The sequence below is a fragment of the Apodemus sylvaticus genome, chromosome 4, assembly GCF_947179515.1.
Source record: "Apodemus sylvaticus chromosome 4, mApoSyl1.1, whole genome shotgun sequence".
In the NCBI taxonomy this organism is placed as follows: Eukaryota; Metazoa; Chordata; class Mammalia; order Rodentia; family Muridae; genus Apodemus; species Apodemus sylvaticus.
Genome location: NC_067475.1, coordinates 35,857,155 through 35,881,548, shown reverse-complemented (window position 1 = coordinate 35,881,548; position 24,394 = coordinate 35,857,155). Strand labels below are relative to the sequence as shown.

Here is a 24,394-nt window from a genome sequence, read left to right as displayed (position 1 = left end):
ACCTCCTTATTTATCTACCACCTTGTCTAGCTGTATGCAATAACTCGTGTGTCTGCTCGAATCCATACAGTAAATATGCTGAGCTGCTGGGGTGCTGGGTTTTCTCCAGCTGTGAGCCCAGACTACCTGATCCCAGCAAGCTTCTGTTTGTGGATGTCTTTCTTCATTCCCTCACCTCACGCTCTTGTCGGGTCCAAGGTGCATGGACACCACGCTCAGTGTTCCTCCCTTTCTTGAAACTTACCGTCATCTGAAATTTACAGGTGTCTCTGCTTCTTCACAGTGTATCTTTATATTGTGTTTTGTTTTGTTTTTTAACCAAAAAAGTAAAATACATCATCTCCTACCCATTAGCCTATAGTGAATTCCCATTTGCTCCTGGAAGAAGCCAACGCCCTTAATAATGGCCCCCACGAAAGCCCATGGACACCCTTCCGCAAAAGCGTGCCTTGGAGATCATCTGCTGTGGCCTCTGCTGTAGAGCGCTTGCCTGCCTTCCCCTTAGACGGGTCACTCTTGGTTTTGGCTCTTGCCTGATGTGTGACTTCCATCTAATGTGTGTCTTGTCTTTTCAGAGACACCCCACAGCTTGTTCTCTGTGTTTCCTCCTGGTCCTCCCTCTTTGAATTCACCTCATCAACGATGTGCTTTCTAAATACTCCTCTCTGCCTCCTCCCAGTACTCTAGTTTTTCTCTTGTTATATTGATGACCAGAGCAATTACCACTCTTATCTCTAAATTTACTCTCATCAGTTTTCTTCCCCCATTTGAACATCAGCTCCAATCATTACTTTGCTTCCCACAATGTATAGTATTTTGCACAGTGTGGACTCAGGAACTATTTGTTTATTTGTTTTTGCAAAGATGAATGAGTCTATCACTATTGGGAACAAGGGAAAGAAACTGTTCTAAGTACTGCCATTTCATTTTCAGAAACCATTTAATCATTAGGCGAAACTAAATTCAAGCCCCTAGTGGAGCTGGGGACTTCCCAATAGCTGAACTTCTTCTATTGTAAGGAACTAGTTTCTGAGCCCACACACCTTAGAGACATCATAAATGGGAACAGTTGTCTGAGTCCAAACATCTCAAGGACAGCTTCTCCATCTGCTTGGCAAGATCAAGCTAAGACCATGTTCCCAGGCCCAAGAAGCTACTCTTTTTGTTTATTTGTTTATTTGTTTGTTTTTTTGTTTTGTTTTTCGAGACAGGGTTTCTCTGTGTAGCCCTGGCTGTCCTGGAACTCACTCTGTAGACCAGGCTGGCCTTGAACTCAGAAATCTGCCTGCCTCTGCCTCCCAAGTGCTGGGATTACAGGTGTGTGCCACCACGCCCAGCTAAGAAGCTACTCTTAACCTTCTTGGTGAAAACACCTTTGCTCAGCTCCTTATGACAAAATATGGTTGGAAACTATTATACCTCATTCCCCCTCACTTTGTGGTTTCATCCTTTAAATATGCTGTTGAGCGTTTCTTCAGCCCCCAAGTCTGTTCTGCAGCCCTGATCGGTCAAGTAGGGGCTTGGTTGCAATGATCTTTTGCCATCTGCTTTGACCTGGTGTTTGCATTATGTTGGGTTTATGTTGGATTTACACAGACTTCCTAACAGTCACCCAACAGCTCTTTATTGAGTTTCTGCCCACTGTTGTCATTAGTTTAGACTACTTGTTTCATATTAAAGAAGATGTGTTCAAAGAATCGGATGATAAGGCTGATTTTTCTGCAGACCCCTGTGTATGCTCCACTGATCACTAGACATCTGGCAGTCTAGGCAGCTGGCACCTTCCTTGGTATACCACCTGCTTGGCCAGGAGAGAGGACCTTGCTTCTGTCATGGACATATGTAAGATTACTAGATAAGGCAAGGTTTGATAGAGTGTTTTTGTAGCTTGTAGGATGTTAATAATGTCCATAAGAACTTAAGAGTTTTCTCAGGGATTCTTAGCTTGCCAATGTGATAATTGTAGGTCAGCCCAGAGTTCAATTTTTATTTTTTAGTTTTTTGCAACTATAGGAGTTTAAACTTATTATATAGCAACATAAAATTTAGTATTGGATACTAACTCAGAACAAACACAACAATGGTCCAATAGCAGATCTATATCTTCTTTCATAGTGTGTTTAGGGCTGGAGAGATGGCTCAGTGGTTAAGAGCACAAGCTGCTCTTCCAGAGGTCCTGAGTTCAATTCCCAGCAACCACATGGTGACTCACAACCATCTTTAATGGGATTTGATGACCTCTTCTGATGTGTCAGCACCAATATACTCATAATATGGTTACCTAAATAGTTAATAGATACCAAATTAAGCTTGTCACAAAGAATATTGACACCAGAAGGACAGTATCAGTTTTTAGGGTCTTGGTGACTTTGGGTGCCATCTTGACTGCTCAGTGAGTTCTCTTATGTGTACTAGGCCAAAAAAATTGAAAGATGCTTAACATGTATATTAATATGTGAAGGTAAAAGAGTAAAAAGGTGCCCAGTGTTTCTATAGAGTGAACAGAAGTGTTCATTCTAATTGATTAAGACACCATAAGAACAGGAACAAAATTCATATTTTCTTTTCTTTCTCATTTTATTTTGTTTTATTTTGGAGTTTTGGTTATTTACAAAAATATTTTCTTATCAACTATATTGTAAAATTTAGGTTTATGTTTGTATGTATTTTATATTCTACTCATTGTTAATGGCACTTTTTAATTGGGACTTAATGTAATTTCTAATTTTCTTTTTTTCTTTCTGTCCCATCATCTTTCCTTCCTTCCTTCCTTCCTTCTTTCTTTCTTCCTTCTTTCCTTCCTTCCTTCCTTCCTTCCTTCCTTCCTTCCTTCCTTCCTTCCTTCCTTCCTTCCTTCCTTCCTTCCTTCCTTTCTTTCTTTCTTTCTTTCTTTCTTTCTTTCTTTCTTTCTTTCTTTCTTTCTTTCTTTCTTTCTTTCTTTCAAGATAGGCTTTCATTATATAGCCTTGACTGACCTAGAACTCTTTGTAAACCAGGCTGTTCTCATATTTACAGAGATTTACCAGATTCTGCCTCCTGAGTTCTGAGATTAAAGGCTTGTGCCACCATGAGTAACCATATTTTGAGTTTTAAAAACTGGTTATGTATTAGGCCAGCAGGATTTGTTCTCTACAAAATAGTTTACTCTCTCAGGATAAATGATTTTACTTCATTTAATAAGTTTGTCTACTCTCCTTCCTTCATTTTGACTGAATTGAGGCCAAATGGAACAAGGGAATACGATTTCCTTCCTGTGGCTTCTTGATGGCTAACTATTGGGTTTCAAGAAGGTAGCTCACTGGTTTGTTTTGTTAACTTGACAGAGCTATAGTCATCTGAGAAGAGAGACCCTCAATTGAGAAAATGCCTGCATCAGATTCCCTATAGACAAGTCTGGGACATTTTCAATGATTGTTATTGGTAGGCCAAACTCATTGTGCATAGTGCCAGCCCTGGGCAGGAGTTCCTAAGACAAACCCTGGGGAACAAGCCAGTGAGCATTGTTCTTCCCAGGTCTCAGCTTCAAATTTTGTCTCCAGGATCCTGCCTTCAGTTTCTACCCTGATTTCTTTCATGATGGACTGTGAGCAGGATGTATAAACAAAATAAACTCCCCAGAAAGCAAATTCAAACAGTAGGATTCTAGAATTGGTGACCTTCTGGGGCTAAAACAGTGGGGTATAGCCCAGAGATAGTATGTGCAGTTAGGATGTGCCATTAACATGAGCAAGGTCCTATGTTCAATCCTTAGCACTAAACAATTCTGATCTCCTTCCATGGGTGACTGGCTAAGTGGACCATAGTACATCCCTATAATGTAATACAGTTCCCCAATTACAACAATTGAACCCACATGTATGCAGGTCTAGTTAGAGATACATGAGAGGTACAGTTATACTACCTATATATAACATAAGACTTACTTAACTAGTATTTTAGGAAGGCAGTAGGATTTTAAATATATTTCAAAAAGTATAGCAGTATCAGAAATCTGTGTAGTCTCTACTAGAAAGAAGGCTAAAGCAGGATTGCTAAAATTACACTGATCACTGATCATGGCATGTGCACAATAGAACTGTATCCTACGGAGTTGTTTGCTTTATCATTGCTTTTTCTATTGTAAAATACCATAATACAGACTTTTATTTTTTTAAAGTGGTAGATATCTTAGGCTTTTAGGCCATGGACATCTTGTATATCTTTTATATTTTGCTTTTTTTCCCCCTGATTTTTACAAGTCCCTAAATTCATCCTCATGGGTTGTACAAAAGTGCACTGCTAAGGATATAGGTCTTAATTATAGAATCCTGATTAAAGCTTAATTAATGATAAATAATGAAACTATAGCTAAAACCAAATTCTTGTTCTAGAGTATAATTTACAGAGGTCACATGTCAGGTATCCTGCATATCACAAATTAACACTATGGTCTATAACAGTAAAAATATTACAGTTATGAATATAATTTGAATATGATTATGAATAATGAAATTAATTTTATTGTTTGGGTCACCTCACCATAAAGAATGGTTTTAAAGGGTCACAGCATTAGGAAGGTTGAGAACTACTGCTTTAGAGAATTAAATAATCATTGAATGAACTAGTCAGTCAGCATTCTTCTATGACATTCTAAAAATATATGTTTTGCCAGGCGGTGGTGGTGCACGCCTTTAATCCCAGCACTTGGGAGGCAGAGGCAGGCAGATTTCTGAGTTCAAGTCCAGCCTGGTCTACAGAGTGAGTTCCAGGACAGCCAGGGCTACACAGAGAAACCCTGTCTCAAAAAAAAAAACAAAAACCAAAAAACAAAAAACAAAATAAAACAAAACCATATGTTTCTTCTGCTACAGATCTTTGAAAATATATTATAATATATTTATATTTTATTATTATTTTTTTATTAACAGAAGTGTCTGACAATATTCACTGGGGTTGCATGAGTCTTGTCAAGGCATTTGGTTAAGTGAGGAAGACAATATTAGTTAAATAGTCGTAGAATCAAAAGTATTTCAAGATATCCAGATCTATAAGAGACAGATGTCAGGGCAATGGAGTTGGACTGAGAAGACAGCGAGAGGATAGACATGGAGAGAACCTGTCTGGAGATGTTGGGGGGAATTTGAGTGGATGAATGAAGCCAAAAGGAAAAGACAGGGCTGGGTGACACCTTGGCAGCTCTCGCAGGGACCGGCCTGCTTTACTGATGTAAAATTAGTCATTCTCTTTCCCTCTCACCCTGTCCCAGTTTGGGTGATAAATTGTAGTGTAACTGGGCCATGTTAAGGAGTTCACTCCCTGCCTTAAGTCAATAGGAAACAAGGAAGAACTGTGAGATCTGTGAGTGAAGAGTCCAGTTTGCACTTGGAGATAATGACAGCTACTTTACAGGCAGTGAACCTGAGGCAGGTTACTGAGGATGAAGCGGCTGCTGACTGTTATTCAGGTTGAACAGTCTACTAACTTTTCTAAATGGCAGGTTAAGTTGGGAGCAGCTACAGCAACATCGACAAGCTAAGACGTCATTTGGCTGAAAAGTCTTTCTCCTTGGGTAAAGGCATTTGATTGAGTGGCTACAGGTAAAGAGACATATCTGGCTCATTTGCTTATAGTCTGTAATGCCTTTAGATTGTTTGCTAGACACCATTGGTGCTCTAGATAGACAAAACAACCTCAACAGAAAAACCTCACAACATTAGCTGCAGATCTAACAATCTAGATCACAGAATCAAAATTATCAAGACTTTCCCCCACCCTGGGACTATAGGGCTTGGGATTCCTCACACAAACCATAACATAATTCTCAAGTAAATTTTCTGAATGAATGAAAGAATGTGTCAATCAAGAATTTTAATTCTAATGAATGCTATACTGCCTTCTCTTTAAAAATCTAAGCTACATTCATTTGTCCAGTTCCTTAAACAACTGATCTCACTGCCTTTTGGTTGCTGAATGAAGAATCAAGACTACAGAGCTAAAGTAATGACCTGCAATATTTAATATTTTTACTAATATTTTTAGAATCATTGACAAAGCATTTTCTTAAGAGTAAAAATGTAAATTTTCCCTTTTGTTATCTTGAGACAGTTTCTCCACTGAGCTCAAGTACCCTCTTCCTTTTGAGTCCTGATAAAGGCTTATGACACCATGCCCAGAAGCAAAACTCATCTTCATTTTTAAAAAAAGAATTAAGGTCATATGAGTGTTTTACTGAGAACAAATGAAGAGGTATTCCTTTCTGGCAAATAGGAACCAGAAAGAACAACAATTGACTAGGAGGAGGATGTTGAAAGTAAGGAGACTTTGTATGTATTGGATATTAGCCCTCTGTCAGATGTAGGGTTGGTGAAGATCTTTTCCCAATTTTTTGGTTGCCATTTTGTCTGATTGACAGTGTCCTTTGCCTTACAGAAACTTTGTAATTTTATGAGGTCCCATTTGTCAATTCTTGATCTTAGAGGATAAGCTATTGGTGATCTGTTCAGGAACTGTTCCCCTGTGTCCATGTCCTCAAGGGTCTTCCCCAGTTTCTTTTCTATTAATTTCAGTGTGTCTGGCTTTATGTGGAGGTCCTTAATCCACTTGGAGTTGAGCTTAGTACAAGGAAATAAGAATGGATCAATTTGCATTCTTCTGCATGCTGGACCTCCAATTGAACCAGCACCTTTTGCTGAAAAGGCTATCTTTTTTTTCCCACTGGATAGTTTTAGCTCTTTGTTGGAAATCAAGTGACCATAGGTGTGTGGGTTCATTTCTGGGTCTTCAATTCTATTCCATTGATCTACCTGCCTGTCGTTGTACCAATATCATGCAGTTTTTAACACTATTGCTCTGTAGTACTGCTTGAGGTCCGGGATACTGATTTCCCCAGAAGTTCTTTTACTGTTGAGAATAGTTTTAGCTATCCTAGGTTTTTTGTTATTCCAGATAAATTTGAGAATTGCTCTTTCTAACTCTATAAAGAACTGAATTGGGATTTTGATGAGGATTGCATTGAATCTGTATATAGCTTTTGGCAAGATGGCCATTTTTACTATATTAATCCTGCCAATCCACGAGCATGGAAGATTTTTCCATTTTCTGAGGTCTTCTTCAATTTCCTTCGGTAGATTCCAGAGAGCCAAATAACCCTATTCAAAAATGGGGTACAGAGCTAAACAAAGATTTTTCACTTGAAGAATTTTGAATGGCTGAGAAGCACCTTAAGAAATGTTCAATGTCGTTAATCATTAGGGAAATGCAAATCAAAACAACCCTGAGATTTCACCTCACACCATTCTGAATGGCTAAGATTAAAAACTCTGGGGACAGCAGGTGTTGGTGAGGATGTAAATAAAGAGGAGCACTCTTCCACTGTTGGTGGGATTGCAAGCTGGTATAACAACTCTGGAAATCAGTCTGGTGGTTCCTCGGAAAACCCTGACACTTCCGAAGGACCCTGTTATACCACTCCTGGACATATACCCAGAGGATTCCTGGCATTCAATAAGGACCATGCTCCACTATGTTCATAGCAGCCTTATTTATAATAGCCAGAAGCTGGAAAGAACCCAGATGCACCTCAGTGGAGGAATGGATACAAAAAATGTGATATATAGACACAATGGAATACTATTCAGCCATTAAAAACAATGAATTCATGAAATTCTTAGGCAAATGGTTGGAACTGGAAAATATCATCCTAAGTGAGGTAACCCAAAATCACAAAAGAATACACATGGAATGCAGTCACTGATAAGTGGATATTAGCCCAGAAGCTCTGAATACCCAAGACACAATTAACATATCAAATGATTCCCAAGAAGAAGGAAGGATAGGGCCCTGGTCCTGGAAAGGCTCAATTCAGCATTGTAGATGATTACCAGGGCAGAGAAATGGGAGGGGGGTGATTGGGGAATGGGATGAGGGCTTATGAGACTTATAGGGAGGCGGAGAACCGGGAAAGGGAAAATCATTTGGAATGTAAACAAAGAATATAGAAAATAATTTTAAAAAAAAGAAAGTAAGGAGACACTAGCATCTTTAGGACATGAATGAAAAAGATGTCGAGTAGTTAGTTTGAATGTGTGGATGCTAAACATGTGCACAAAGGTTTAAAACTCATATTACATTAGTGAGACTTAGGATTCCCCCAAGGGTGTTACAGTAATCAAGTAATAGAAAATCATAATCCTCCGATTTGATGTTTAAAAGGGAATATACTTTTTAAAAATCCATATCTTCTACAAAGAGGAAATGATTTTGAAAATTTACCAGCTATTAAGGAATCTTTAACAAGTTTTTTCGCTTCTGAGAAATTTGCCAAGTTTTAGTGACTCACCTCTCTTTAGTTTTCAAATACTGAGCCTGGTGTTATAACCGTGGCTGTTACTTTTCTTCTGACTGTGGCGGAATAGCTTAACAAAAGCACCTTCAAGAGGAAGCTTATTTTGGCACACAGTTTAGAGCAGAGGTTCTCAACCTGTGGGCTGCGACCCCTTAGGGGGGTCAGATGACCATTTCACAGAGGTCACCTAAGACCATTGGAAAACAGATATTTGTACATTTCAATGACAGTAGTAAAATTATAGTAATGAAGTAGCAACAAAAATGATTTTATGATGACGCACAGCTGCAGATCTACACCCTCATGCCCAGGGACTCCTATCCTCGCTTCCCTTCCCTCCCTCACCTACCATTCTCTATGACTCCAGGGGGCCCCACAGTCCTCTGAGGCCTAGGTCACTTGTCACACAGATGTTCTACTCCCATGGGCAGCCTAGGGCTAGACCTGTCCCACTTGGCTGGAAATAGACTCAATCCCAGTGGCAACTGCAGTGTTCTGCTCTGTTCTAGCCTGCTCCTGCTGGGTTCTCCTAGATGGTGCCTCAGACCACCCCCCCCCCCAGTCATGTGCCCAGGAGATATTCTCATGGAGAACACCCTTGATGCCAGTAAGTTTGTAGCAGGAGAACTGTTAATCCCTCAGAATCAGATGGAGGACCTCAGAGTCAGACTCAAATGAAGAGCCCATTTATATTTTATATATTAATAACTTTAAAGTTGGGAATATGTACATACTGTATGTTTTGTTGAGAAAAGAGAAAGAGAGAGAGACCTTTCAAAAAAACGATTTTATGGTGGGGGGTGGCAGCACACAATGTGAGGAATTGTATTAAAGGGCCGCAGCATTAGGAAGATTGAAAACCTCTGGGTTGGGGGACAGTCTCCTTCATGGAGGAAGTCACAGAGGCTGGTGCTGACTTGTTCTTTTCTGTGACACCTGTCACATCCCAGTGGCAAAGACGATGCAGCAGTGGCAGAATACCTCGATCCAGCAGAGGCCGGTTGTAACCTTCAAGACCAGCCTGTCCTGAACTGCATTGGCCAGCCTCCTGCCTGAGGGTTCCATGGACTCCCCAAACAGTGGATCCAGCTGTGAACCAAGTGTTCAGACACATGGGCCTCTGGGGTGCACTTCACATTCAAAATACAGTAATAGTCTTAGACTTAGTCCATTTGGGGCTGCTATGATAAAGTATAGGAGTCTGGGAGCTTTCTATTGATCAGAAAGTTATGAGTTCATAAGGAAGGCTGTTGGGGTGTCCACATATCACATCACAGACAGACAGAGGGATAGTGTAGGAGAACAGGGACATTTAACTCCATTTTTAAAAGGATGATTATTATCCTGTACTAATGGCATGAATCCATTCTCTCCACCCTTCTGGCCTTCTCATCTCTCATTAGGACCCATTCCCAATACTATTGTATTGAGGCTAAGTTTCAATCCATCGAGTGAGAACAGTTATAGAGTTCTCAGTGCCCGGCATTGGCGGCGGCAGCAGCTTCCTCCTCCTCCTCCTCCTCCTCCTCCTCCTCCTCCTCCTCCTCCTCCTCCTCTCTTCTTCTTCTTCTTCTTCTTCTTCTTCTTCTTCTTCTTCTTCTTCTTCTTCTTCTTCTTCTTCTTCTTCTTCTTCTTCTTCTTCTTCTTCTTCTTCTTTTTCTTCTTCTTCTTCTTTTTCTTCTTCTTCTTCTTTTTCTTCTTCTTCTTCTTTTTCTTCTTCTTCTTCTTTTTCTTCTTCTCCTCCTCCTCCTTCTCCTCCTCCTCCACTCTTCTTCTTCTCCTCCTCCTCCTCCTCCTCTTCTTCTGCTTCTTCTTCTTCTCCTCCTCCTCCTCCTCCTTCTCCTTCTTCTTTACAATTTATTCTTTTTATTTTCTCATACATCCTGACTGCATCTTCCCCTCCCTCCACTCCTTTCAGTCTTCCCCTTCCCCTTCCCTTAGATCCCCTCCTTCATTTCCCTTCATAAAACAGCAGGGCTCTCAAGGATATCAACCAAACATGGCGAAACAAGACACAATAAGGTGTAAACCCTCATGTCAGACCTGGATGAGGCAACCCTGTAGGAGGAACAGGGAATACTGCTTTCATCTTTTTGGTTGTCTGTTCAAATTATTTCTTAATCTTTATTTAATTTTGGTAGGACATATACATTTATAAACCTATCCATTTTTATTTTTTTAGATTTTTTCATTTCAGTAGAATCATTTTTTTTAAGTATATCCTCATGAGTCTCTGTATTTCCTCGGAGTCTGTTGTAATGTGTCCCTTTTATGTAAAATTTTCATAGCTCATGTCTTCTGATTGTGGCAACTGGGTCTGCCTTTGCCTTAACTGGGCTGCTGTATCTGCACTGCCTAACCAGTGGACACTGTCTTGTCTGTCGTCTCCATTCTGTTGTCCAGGGCTGAGTTAGGGCTGGGGTTAGGGTTAGAGTTACCCTTCATTGCTTTTGTCAAATAACTGTTAGCACCACGCCCCTCACTCTTCCGTAGCCATCCTTATACCTCTTCAGCTTTGAGGGACATTTGTTCCTTTATCACATCATACAGTTCTCACTCTGACAGTTTCCCACCATTCTCCTCAAGTCCTCTTCTGTGTTTCATTGCATAGGAGCTGGCTCATCGTCTTCTCCTCTCTCTCCACCATCATTAGCCGTACAGATAAGGTTGTATTATTGTGGCCTCTCAAAAGCTTCCTCCCTCTTTCAATCACTCTTGTCTCTCTTCAGGGACCAACACACTTATGTAAAGGACCAAATAATCAGACGATTGCTGTCTGGCCATAAGTTCTTATTGCATAAACTAAATATTTGAAATCCTAACTTGAAAGAAGTCATGTATAAAATGCATATGAATAAACACAACAGAGCTCCAGTGGAATTTTACCAAAGCAGGGTAAAAAAAGCTGAGTGGGGACTGGAAGGGCATGAGACAGTACATCCTGGGAATATGTCAGGAAGAAGGATTTTACAGAAGGAGGAATCAGGAAGTTTAAAGATTAGACAAATCTTTGTCTGGAGTTCTCCAGAGTTGCCTAGGAAACCACAAGCATACTAGTGTAAGGAGAACCAGTGAAAGGGGTAGGGACAGTAATAAAGAGATGTAACATTTTAGTCCATGACCACGGATTTGGGCTCTTCTGCAGAGGCAGAGCAGAATCATTAGAGGGTTCCGAGCTGCCAGACAATAATCAGACTTATAGGTTGTCAGGATTCTGATAAAGAGAAAGAGAGGACAGGATAGAAAAACAGGAATGATGTCAGATGCTCCAGAAATACAACGAAGAGCAGGCTGCCAAGAGCATGGGATGTGAAAAGTGTTTGGACTAGTAACAGTGGAGGAGGGGAAGGATGGTGTTTGTGTTACACATATGTACATCCTTTGATTATTGTCTCTATTACGAAGGATTGTCTTTGATATTGAATATTGCTTCATAGGGAGGAGACAAAACTTATACAGGACTCACTTTTTTCTTGATAAAATGGAAAAAGAATTACCATTGGTAGAACAGATTTTAATAGAAAGATCACAAAATCTTCACTTGATCTTAGCCAAAAGGCTGAGAAGTGATAACAAAATCTTGAATGTTATATAGTTCAAGATGTCCATGAGGTAAGCCAACATGGAAATGTTTGGAATGCCACGTATTGATTATAGTTTAATTCTTGGTAATTGGTCTCCCAGGTATGGACTCCCTGGTTTTTCTGTGTCACCTTGACATAAACTTGAGTCATTGGAGAGGAAGGAGCCTCAGTTGACAAAATGCCTCCAAGAGATTCAGCTGTAAGGCATTTTCTCAATTAGTGATCTATGGGGAAGACTCAGTCCATGGAGGGCGGTGTCATCCCTGGGCTGTTGGTCCTGGGTTCTGTAAGAAAGCAAGCTGAGCAGGCCATGTGAATCAGGCCAGTAAGCAGCACCCCTCCATGGCCTCTGCATCAACTCCTGCTTCCAGGATCCTGCCTGTTTGAGTTCCAGTCCTGACTTCAGTAATAAACAAGCAACATGGAAGTGTAAGCCACATAAACCCTTTCTCCCCTATTTGCTTGTTGGCCATGATGTTTCATTGCAGCAATAGATATCCTAATACGACAATGTACAATGTATTTTTTAACTTAAAAAAAAAACCATGGACTCAACACAACTGACCACCATATACCTGATAGATAGAGACTGATAAACAGCATGTGCAGATACATTTATCAATAGAGTTTATCATATCATTGGCATCACATTCATGAATAAATATATAAATAACATTCTTGTTTTTCCTCAATTATGGAATTATTTAGTAAATCTCATTCTTGCATATTATTCAGAATAATAAACTAATGTTTTCAATATTTTAATGTATGTGTGTGTGTATTTGTATGAGAATGTGTTTATATGTGTGTGCATGTATGTGTGTGGTTTTGTATACATGAAGTGACTAGAGGACAGCCTTAGATTCATCTCCTTTAGGACAGGGTCTGTGATTGACCTGGTATTCACCAGGTGGACCTGCCAGGCAACCACTAGCCTCAACTTTTCTGACTGCTCAACACTGGGATTACTACCATATGCCAGTGCTCAAGACATATTGACATTTCTCTTTTGTGGTTTCTAGGGATCAAGCTTCTGGTTGCAGGACCAGCATAGATTCCCGCCCCCCAAACCCTACAAGTATTGCTGATGTAAAAATATTTGTAGAGAGAAAAAATGTTAGCATAGTAAAATTTATTATAATTTAGTATACCATGGTTACTTCCTACAGATTTACTTTGCACCTATTATTTTAGAAGATTTTTTGAGTTCACATATTTCTGGTTCATAGAGAAAACCAAGTTTGGACACTATTTTATATGAAGAATGAGATTAAGAAAAGAATGTTTGACAGATGAGAAGATTTGGCTTGGTGAATTGCCAAGGAATTTCACTTGAAGTATCAGTTGCAGAGAAAGGCTGAGCTAATGAGTTCTCCATTCTCTGCTCAGTGGGGTGGTTGTAGAAATGAGCCTCATCTGCTCAGTTAGTGTGAGGAAGGCTCAGACAAGATACATGGTATGTTTTTAAATTGTTGGAATGTCCAGAAGAGAATGGTCTCACACTTATAGGATTGTATTCTGCTATTTATTGATAGTAACCGTGTTTCTGCCTATGTTGCTGGGGGTGATACCCAGGGTCTTATATATGGAAGGCAAGTGTCTCATAGTCAAGATGTCTCTAGAGCACAGCCAGCTGCCTGTCTTTCTTTGTGAATATTCTTTATTGAGGCTAACCTTTATGGTTATCTTACTGCAAATTTTGCCATCTATATATACAAATGCACATACACAAATTTCTCCCTTCCTTTTTTTATATACACACACATATATACATACATACATACACATGGTATATGTGTCATATATGTGGTATATGTATGATGTGTGTGTGTATGTGTGTGTGTGTTTTGATAATCATGTAGTAGACAGCCACTAATGACCTCTCTCCTCTCTACTTCTTTTTTTTCATTTTAATATTTTTATTTTCTATATTCTTTGTTTACATCCCAAATCATTTCCCCTTTCCCAGATCCCCCCCTCCCCATATGTTCCATAAACCTTCTTCTCTCCACCCATTCTCCAATCACCTCTCCAGCTGAAATTCTTCCCACCAACTATAAGTCCTAGGAACTAAGCTGGTTTGTGTCTAAGCTGTGAGAGACACCACTGTTTCTCCTAGTTGGCCCAGAAGGGCACTAACATATCCTCGTGATTGCTAGTCTAACTTGACTGTTAACTTTGAATTAAGAATAAGGTGGGAAATTGGAAATGAAGAAGGCCATATTTAGTAAAGTTGATGTTAGACACCTAGGGACATCCTGCAGTTGTCACAGCAGGGAATCACACCATGCAGAGATGAGAATGCAGTGCGGATTGACTGGTCCACCTGGATCAGACATCGGGAGTGTAATAATGCCAGGCAGCTCTTTGTCAACATATTTAAAACAGACTACAACATGAGGAAAGGTTTCCAGGCAACAATCAGTCCAGTTACAGGTGCACAGTAAAGCTTAAGGTGTGACTACATAGAAACTCTTTTACAAAGTACATGTGACCACGAGGGTGGGACCTATAGCCAAGGTCCTAGAATCTAGTGTGGCCACTGACTGATAGCATAGAGGTCAGCAGGCCATAAAGTACATGTGACATCTCCCCTAAGGATGGATAATGGCCTAGGGAGGGAAGAGTCTGCAATAACTATTCTGGGAAATCTGTCTCTGTAGCAAAAGGTGGGTGAGGTTTGTCTCCACAGACAGCAAAAAGGTCAGCTGGTCCTTAACAAAATTCATTCTCAGCTTTCTGGATGGAATGCAAGTATTCGAGTTTATCTCCTCCACTGAGGAGATATCTCTGTGTGGTTAACATTCCTGCTTCTCTAAGTGCTTCTCTTTGAGCTCAAGGCTCTCTGTGCCCCAGAACAGGTGCCTCCAGGACTCATTTTAAGCTCCGTAAGCTCCATCCTTTTTGTATACTTCTAGAAAAGCTTGTAAATTAATGTGGATTGAATTTCTCACCAAGTTTGTATCGAGTAATTGAATTAATTATGTCAGAAAGTGCTCAATTAATTTTCAGTCTTTGTTCTAAAGATACTGAATGGCTTTTAAATATAACTAAATATTGGTTAATACTAAGTTGGAAGTATAGGTTTTTCCTGTGACTATAAGAAAAATATTTGAAATTTTACTATATAAATTTTTGAATATAGGAGTAATTTTAATTCTTGAGTAATGTTTATTGGCATTTTAATAACATGATAGATATTTTGCCAAAATTCATGCACTTTTAATAGCTTTAGAAGCATGGATATTCTCCTATTGTCTGTAAGGGGTATAGCCATAAACTCAGACTTTTGGACAATGAGACAGGAAAGACCTCATAGTGTTTAGGCTAGCCTGATGTACATACTTAGATATTGTCTCAAATATAAATAATAAATAAGTAAATAAATAAATAAATAAGCCAAAAACTTGTAGGCTAAAGGGTAAAAAGAGAAATTCATGTGTTCAGATACTAAATTAGCATAGAGAGTAGATTTTATTGGTAACCTTAACCATGGCACTCAGAATCCCAAATTATAAATATGATGTTAAAAGAAGTAAAAGTTAATGTACAGATGCCCATGCCTTAAACTACAGTGCAAGAAAATAGTGATCATCTGTATATCTGTGTGTCTGTGTGTCTGTATGTGTGTGTAACTACACAGTGCAAGACAATAGTGATCATCTGTACATCTGTGTGTCTGCGTGCCTGTAACTACACAGTGCAAGACAATAGTGATCATCTGCACATCTGTGTGTCTGCGTGTCTGTATGTGTGTGTAACTACACAGTGCAAGACAATAGTGATCATCTGTACATCTGTGTGTCTGCGTGTCTGTCTCTGTGTGTAACTACACAGTGCAAGAAAGTAGTGATCATCTGCACATCAGTGTGTCTGCATGTCTGTATGTGTGTGTAACTACACAGTGCAAGACAATAGTGATCATCTGCACATCTGTGTGTCTGCATGTCTGTATGTGTGTGTAACTACACAGTGCAAGACAATAGTGATCATCTGCACATCTGTGTGTCTGCATGTCTGTATGTGTGTGTAACTACACAGTGCAAGACAATAGTGATCATCTGTACATCTGTGTGTCTGCATGTCTGTATGTGTGTGTAACTACACAGTGCAAGACAATAGTGATCATCTGCACATCTGTGTGTCTGCATGTCTGTCTGTGTGTGTAACTACAGTGCAAGACAATAGTGATCATCTGCACATCTGTGTGTCTGCGTATCTGTGTGTGTGTAAACTAAACAGTGCAAGACAAAAGTGACCATATGGGCACATGTGTGTAATCTGTGTGTCTGCATATCTGTGTGTATAACTACACAGTGCAATAATATAGTGGCCATCTAGCTGGGCGGTGGTGTCACACGCCTTTAATCCCAGCACTTGGGAGGCAGAGGCAGGTGGATTTCTGAGTTTGAGGTCAGCCTGGTCTACAGAGTGAGTTCCAGGACAGCCAGGGCTACACAGGGAAACCCTGTCTTGAAAAACCAAAAAAAAAAAAAGTGGCCATCTTTACATCTGTGTGTCTGCGTATCTGTGGTGTAACTACACAGTGCAAGAAAATAGTGATCATCTGTATGTGTGTGTGCATCTGTGTGTGTTTGTGTGTGTGTAACTACACAGTGCAAGAAAATAGTGACCATCTGCATGTGTGTGTGCATCTGTGTGCATGTGTGTGTGTGTGTGTGTGTGTGTGTAACTACATAGTGGAAGAAAATAGTGACCATCTATACAGGTATGTGTATCTGTGTGTCTATGTGCCTCTCTGTGTGTAACTACACAGTGTAAGAAAATAGTGACCATCTGTACATGTGTGTGTATATGCATCTGTGTGTCTGCATGTCTATATGTATGTAACTACACAGTATAAGAAAATAGAAACCATTTGTACATGTGTGTGTATGCATGTGTGTGTTTGTGTGTGTATATAACTATATCTACCTATATTTCACTAACTGAAAATCAGATAAGCCATGACCTTGGACCAGTATGTCAAAGAAATTAATCATGTATGTATTTTAAAATAAAATATTTTAATTAAAAAGATTTTAAAAAGTGATCCCATTTTGTATTTCCTTGTATTATAGAAAGATAGAGATTAAGTAAGGCAAGATACATTTGCAGATATACCTTTAGTTTTTTCAACAAATATTAGACTTTGAGTTTATTGTTCAGTGTTCCTGTTTTCTGTCTGAAAATCTTCTCTCTAAAATGAACATCTTTGTTAGAAGACCTGGTAGGAATGACTGAGCTGCAGTTTTTCCAGAGTGCTGCCGTTTGTCTGTTAAAAATGTTCTCCCACTAGCACAATTTTAAAAATTCACAAATGAACCCAGTGTTGGCATCCCTCTTGTGGGGAAGGCTTGGCATGTTGCATGACCTAACTTGGCTGGGACTGGCTCTAGCTGTGAATTATAATTAACCACTGAGGAGAATATAAGGAGGCTCTGACTTACAAGCTGCCATTTTTACATCCCAGGATGTGAACTGAATCCAACTGTCTCCATCCTTGCACCACAACAAAGCTGAAAAACGTAAAATCTTCCTCATTTATAATCAGAACTGTGACTCAGAGCTGACAAACATTACTTATGAGAATGCAATACAATCTGTTCGCTGTGAACTACTTTATTAGTATTGTGATAACATTGGCAGCGTGTCACCCCATCATGCTTAGCTTCAGAGAGTCACACTAATTCGTGCCGGGTTTCTAGGCCAAGCTTATTGTTTTTCACTAGAAATTGCTTGTGCTGTGGGGAAAAAAAGATCATTTGAGGATTAACCCTTTCTTAGACATTTGTCTGTTGTTGCCCGGCCATCTGCATCCAGACTCTGGAATGAAATCGTATCCTCTTGTTATCTGCCATGGTTCTATGAGCTGACTGCCCCATCAGATGGCGTTTCTGCTCAGTTGGAGGTGAGATCACTCACGCGGTTACATTTAGCTCTGAGCTCTGCTAGGGATGGAATGTCAGGGTGACCTCTCTTTCTCCAGGGTATCTCTCCCACTTGGCCTCTTGTCTTTCAGTAGTCTCACCACACCTTTCGTTGAGCACAGCGGGTGTTTCTCAGAGGTCAGCTGCCATATATAGAACTTATTAAGTCTCTGCTCACTTCATGCCTGCTAATCATCTAGAGCTAACTACCAGCTCTGAGGGGTGTGGGATTCTACTCCAAAGGACGGGGAATACTGAGGAATTCAGTGCAACCCACCAATATGACTAACTGTTCAGCTCCATAAAGAATTGTAGTAGGGGGGAAAGTAAGTCCTGAATTTCAGTTGTGTGAAATAATAATAATAATAATAATAATAATAATAATTTATAACCATTATAAACTGCACTGGAGTTGCACAATTTCACAAACTCATCATAATTATTGACCTTGATTTTATCTAATGGAGGTGTGAAATGAAGAAATAAAGAAGTACTACTTAAGAGGAAATGGGGATTTCATAGTCTGTAAAGGGAAAATATGTCTCCATAAATAATGCAAAAGTAATGTGGATTAGGTGGAGATTTAACCCAGAGTGTTGAACATGCGCAGTAGGCTTTGTGCTGGAGAGCTTCATGCCATGAGACTGTTCACTCCTGGTGGCAAAACTGCTAAACATGGGTTCTTAGCATGGTGCGTCTTCCAGTGGACCCAGGCGCGCCTTAGAGCTAAAGCTTACCTCTCCCTCTTTCCACTTCCTTTCTATCAGAAAGCATAGCTGAGTCACTCAATATTATTAAGTTCCTATTCCGAAGTATAAAAGTAACGCCTTTTAAAGGATTATCAAATGATGTACAAAAGGCAAATATGGTTTCTCTGTCCCTGTGTCTCAAGTGTTTTCTCTATGTCTTCAAAGGTCCTGTAAATATGTTTTAAACTGAAGCACACAGTGGCTGTCACCTTTTGTGGAAAGCATTCTTCACTGAGCACTACTTTTTATTCTAGTCTTTGTACCATTTCTCTCTCTCTTTTTCCTGTACCTTTCAAGAGTGTCTCACACTGAACTATTAATTTGCTACAAGATAGTGAGGAATTTGCTGATACACACAAAAGCATGCATATCTGAACAAACATACACTATACACAAGCATATAAACACACACACATATGCATATGCACGTGGACATCATATACACACAAACACATTTCTGCACACATATATAAATACATGCATGTACACATACACACACATATATACACATACATATGTATACAGGAATTCATGCATACATACCCCACATATATACAAATACAAGCATATACACTAACACATACAAACATATATGAAAGCAGTATGCATACATACAGACCAACAGACAGACACACAGACACACAAGTCCAGTACTCCCCCTACACATGTCATTTCTCATTCTGTTATAATATTTGTGTATATTTGAGGGAGTCCACCCAGTATGCCCTTTGGGCCTAGCTTGGCCGTGTGCTAATCATAACTGGATATTTCCCTAGGTTTCTAATACTTTGCACATTCACTATGAAAATCCATCACATTTATAATCATGATTTCCTGTATATGGTAAATAAAATAACTCTTAAAACAATCATTTGAATTGCATCTGATATAAGAATTAAAACTATATTTTATCTTTTATTCCTTAAACAAAATTAAATGCTAAAACAAGTAGAAAATGTCATATTAATTTTTTTTTATTTCTCATGTCATACAAGGCCATGATCTGATATGGCACCTTCTGTTAATCAACTGGAATTGTATTGAAATTATACAACAACAAAGGGCAGGAAAAGAAAATAGTAACTCTGCTCTGAATATAAATCATCAAATTTATGCCATAGAGAAAGGAAGAAAATTAGGTCATGAAAAGTATTTTAGCTTCAGTAGCATTTTCTTCAAGTCTCATACGTAAAGTTACAGAACTTTACATTTTATTCCCACTATTTGTAATATTGTTCTAATTTATAAACAAGTAATTTATACTTGTTTTTGAGTAACATCAAGTTATATTAAAATATCGAAAATCAGTGACTACCTAGATGTATTTTAACCTGTTTTCTCGCATGCTTTTCTCATTATCTTTAAAAATTCCCTCTTAAAAACATGCAATTGTCATAATTGTGTGCACGCATATGTGCAGCATGTGGCAGTCGCAGAGCAGCTGAGGTAGGAGTGTGGCACAATCTGGTTCAGCACACAGCAGCCACCCTGCTTTGTGAGTCTGCCTTGAAGCCAGGCTCGGGCTAACAGCTGTGTGAACAGAATGCCAAGTCGTTCCTCCAGTCTGTAAAGGAATTAACTGTTATTTATAGGGAATAATTAATGTAACATTTTATAAGGGTAAACACATTTTCCAGTCCTTGAGAATCTGTTATGGAAGATGAGGAATACTCTCAGCTGTCACCAAAAGCTTGAGCACCAGTTTATTTCTTGACTCTAAGAGCATCCTGCCAACTGTGGAGGCAGCTCAATTCTAGAAGAAGACAAAGAGTTAAAAACCAGAGAAGGAAGCTGACCCATTCTCATGAGTTTGTACATGTGAACACGAGGACAATCATATAGTTCTGTTTTGAAGGAAAAATGCGATGAATCCAAGTAATTCTGTCTTTCTAGTTTCTTATTTTTAAAACAGAATGGATGGCCTTGTCTGGCTTCAGTAGGAGAGGCTGTGCCTAGTCCTGCAGTGACTTGAGGTGCCAGGGTGGTTGGTGCCCAGTGGAGAGGAACCTCCCCATCTCAGAGGTGGTGGGGGAAGGGGCTGTGTGAGGGGGGGTACTGGGAGGAGTCCTGCAATTGGGATATAAAGTGAATAAATAAATAAATTAATTAATTAATAGAAAAAACGAGAAACAGAACAGAAGGAGATTAGGCAGGGCATAAAAAAGGAAAGAGGGTTGTATGTACAAGTTAATCCCAGGAAAAGGCAATGATGATTTGTCTGCCATTTAATGAAACTCCAAACAACAAATGTCTGGGTACTCTGGATATGTGTGTTGATAAACACTAAACTTGGACAAACAGTGTGTCTCTGTTCACCATCACATGTTTGTTGGCTAAATGCATTGTCATCATAGATTTCATACTAAGGCTTTGAGCTACTTGTGTGACGCAATCACTTTTGAATAAGGATTATTTACAATATTTAGTTCACCATTAAGAAGACAGTAGTGAATTGTACTATGAAAGTATTTTTCCTAAAGTGATCAGAAACTAGTAGTTTCTTGAATTGTGCCTGAAATAATATTCTCTGATTAGTTTTTCAACTCTGTCATCTGAACATCAAAGATCTCACCTCTACTTGAAGCTTTTCGCAAAACAATGGGAGAAAGTAGTGGTGGTCTAACCATGCACAAGTTGCGAATCATGGAAATGTATTGGAATTTTCCAAATTAATAAAGTTTTCAAGTAACCATATATTAAGTTAATTGACTTTAACATCAACTATGTAGGTATCTCTGGTACTTGGCCATTTAAGAAAACACAGTTAGTAGCCACATTCTGTCTTCTTTCTGTTGTGCTTAAGAGTTATGAGCAGAGAATGTAGTGTCAAATCGGCCTCTTCATTTTCTTCTGCAGGGGACATAGAAGCAACAGAACCAAGCATTCTTGATACTGGCAAATTGAGGAATACTCCACACAATTGGAATCCTAGGACATCACTTTCATATCTAGTATTTTATTTTTTTACATATAAGGAAACTGAGATTCAGTGACAGTTTTTCTCCCAAATCTTGATATGACTTTGTGAAAGACCAGGAACTGTGTGCAGGATTTCTGAGTGAGATATGGGGATTAAAGGAATATTCTTTATTCCTCAGAATATTGGTGAGAAGAAGGTTCTATAGTCTGAAGAATGGAAGGGGGTTGATTTAGCTGCATCTCAGAATTCAGAAGTGATGACAAACTGCAGAGTTGAGGATACCTGACAGGGTCTGTTACCTGTTCATGACTACGGAGTGAATGTATTGAGGTCTGAGGCTGAATTCCTGGGTCATGTCCTGTTGCCTCCTATTTAGGCCTTGTCATCATATTAATGACTCAGGGAATCCCATTTTTATAAATAACCATCTATAATTTAAGGGTGATCAAAAGTTCCTCTTTCTCAACTTCCAAGGGATTTCTAGAGAGTGACTTAGAAAGCTGCAGTGGTGGATAGAGCAGTGTTACGAAGCGAGGCCATTGTAGAAGGTGGAGTTACAACTGGAGTGTAGACTGTGTCTCTACATGGTTGTAGTTTGATCCCACTTATATATTCTTTTGGGCATACCTTTCCCATGTGGCCACCATCGTCAAAGAGGCCTGTGATACGTGTCTTAGTTGGGGTTTCTCTTGCTGTGATGTTTACACCATAACCAAAAGCAACCTGGAGAGGAAAGGATTTGTTACAACATTTACTGTCAAGTCACATTCCATCACTAAGGAAAGGATAGGAACTCAATGCGGGTCCTGGAGGCAGGCACTGAAGGAGTGGAGGAGTGCTCCTCAGTGGTTGCTCCTAATGGCTTCCTCAGTATGCCTTCTTAGAGCATCCTGGACCACCTGCCGACGGGTGCCACCACCCACAGTGAGCTGAGCTCTCTCATACCAAGCATTAGTCAAATCACACCCTACAAAATTGCCTACAGGCAGTCTTATGGAGACCCTTTCTCAATTATAATTCTCTCTCTCCTGATACATCTATGTTTGTTTATCAAGTTGACAAAAAACATCCAGCATGCTACAGCAGAGCCCTATCTTCTCTCATGACTTTTGTAAAAGCAGTGTGTCCTTCAAGTTAGTTTCTGTCACCTCATGCCCTCGATAAAAGTTAAACTGGAGGAATTATCACCAGCAAGAGATGAGTGGCTGGGAGAGAGAGAGGGAGAGAAAGAGAGAGAAAGAGAAAGAGAGAGAGACGCTTGAGAAACTAAAAACTAGATAGGTAAAGAGTAAGTTTACATGTTTGGCTTGGTGTTTATAGTGTTTTCAATTCAGAGGATTCATATATGAGTTTCCACTGGTGTTTTCCACTAGTGTGGAAACTCATATATGAATTTCCTACAAGCATATTATCCCATAGGGAAATTGGCCTAGGTCAAAGGAACTGGTTTATTAATTTACCAGCAAATTGTAGAAGACACTTTTAGCTACTTTGGGTGACAAGTAAAGAAGGCAGGTTGGCTACACAGTGCCATGCTGGAACTCAAGGACAAATGGAAGAGAGGGGACAAGGAGACCTTTTTCTAGACTCGTGCTTACCTTTCTGTCCCTGCTGTGGTGATCAGCGCACTGGCTGATGAAGAAGAGGAGGGTTAGGGCAACATCAGGAGCAGCAGTTACCAACCTGTGGGCTGTGACCTCTTTGGGGCTTGCAAGACCCTTTCACAGGGGTTGCCTAGAAATCGCTGGTATTTATATTATGATGCATAAGAGTAGCAAAATTACAGATATGAAGCCATAACAACAATAATTTTATGGTTACAGATAACCATAAGGTGAGGAGCTGTATTAAGGGGTCACATCATTAGGAAGGTTGAGAACCACTGGTCAACAGGAATGACAGGGAAGTATAAAAATCGTCTGAACCTAGAAACTTTGTGTGTATATTATCATCACCAGTAACATTAGCACTTGGTAATATGTGGAAACATTTTCTTCTATTTTCCAGCATTTAATACAAGTACTAATGTCATTACAACTTAAATAATGTTTAAACTCAGATAGTTAGTAATTATCAGAACTAGAGCCCATATCTTGTGTTGTTCCCTCCACCCATGCCTTTCTGTAAATAATACTGATACATCACAAGTTTGACATGAATACCAGTGTCCATCCGAGAACTGATTTTCTACAGGTGATGTAATAAAACATTGCAAACGTCCTTCTCTTTTCTTTCCTCAGTGAGACTTCATGACAGTATATCAGAAGAGGGCTTCCACTACTTGGTGTTTGACTTGTAAGTACATGCTTCGTGCCCATTCACTATTGCTGTACGATTGAAAACTATTGTGATTTAAACATGATTTTACTCATTTCATAGTCCCAATTAAGGATCGCTATAACATTGTAAAATGATTCTCAAGTGACTTTGCATCCCAATTCTTTTAGACAGAGACAGCTTCACGGCCGTGTGTTGCCCACATTTGGAACTGGTTTGAGTGTGCTCCTCTTTGCACTGCTCGGGGGACTGTTTTACAAAAATGGTTGACATGAGCAGAGTTTTCTGTTGAATTTTCTAGGCACTTCTAAAGTTTATCTTCTATAAACAGAAGAATCAAGGGAAATAACCCTGGCATTCATGCTCCATTTAAGCTAATAAGAACTTAAATCATGATTCTGTCAACAAGAATGAAGGGGAAATATTCAGTCCTTAGAAAGTAGCACAGGAGTCCACAGGCCTGGCTGCCTAGAGTTTGATAAAGATACACATAATTGAAGTCAGTTTGATACTACGTATTTAAGAGATTAAAAAATAGCTTTATCATTTGACAATAATCTTACTACTGAGAACAAACCCATAGAAACTTTATCCTAAATCCAGGTAAAGTT

The 24,394-nt window shown here is 39.5% G+C and overlaps 1 protein-coding gene across 3 annotated transcripts in view; it reads left to right on the top strand.

Annotated features, from left to right (window-relative positions):
- Camk2d (calcium/calmodulin dependent protein kinase II delta) overlaps positions 1-24,394 on the top strand; it is a 259,713-nt gene that overhangs the window by 120,046 nt on the left and 115,273 nt on the right. For all 3 annotated transcript variants that reach the window (XM_052179294.1, XM_052179293.1, XM_052179291.1), the window contains exon 4: positions 23,747-23,801. In XM_052179294.1, the coding sequence (XP_052035254.1) occupies positions 23,747-23,801 (55 nt within the window). The remainder of the gene's footprint in view (positions 1-23,746; positions 23,802-24,394) is intronic.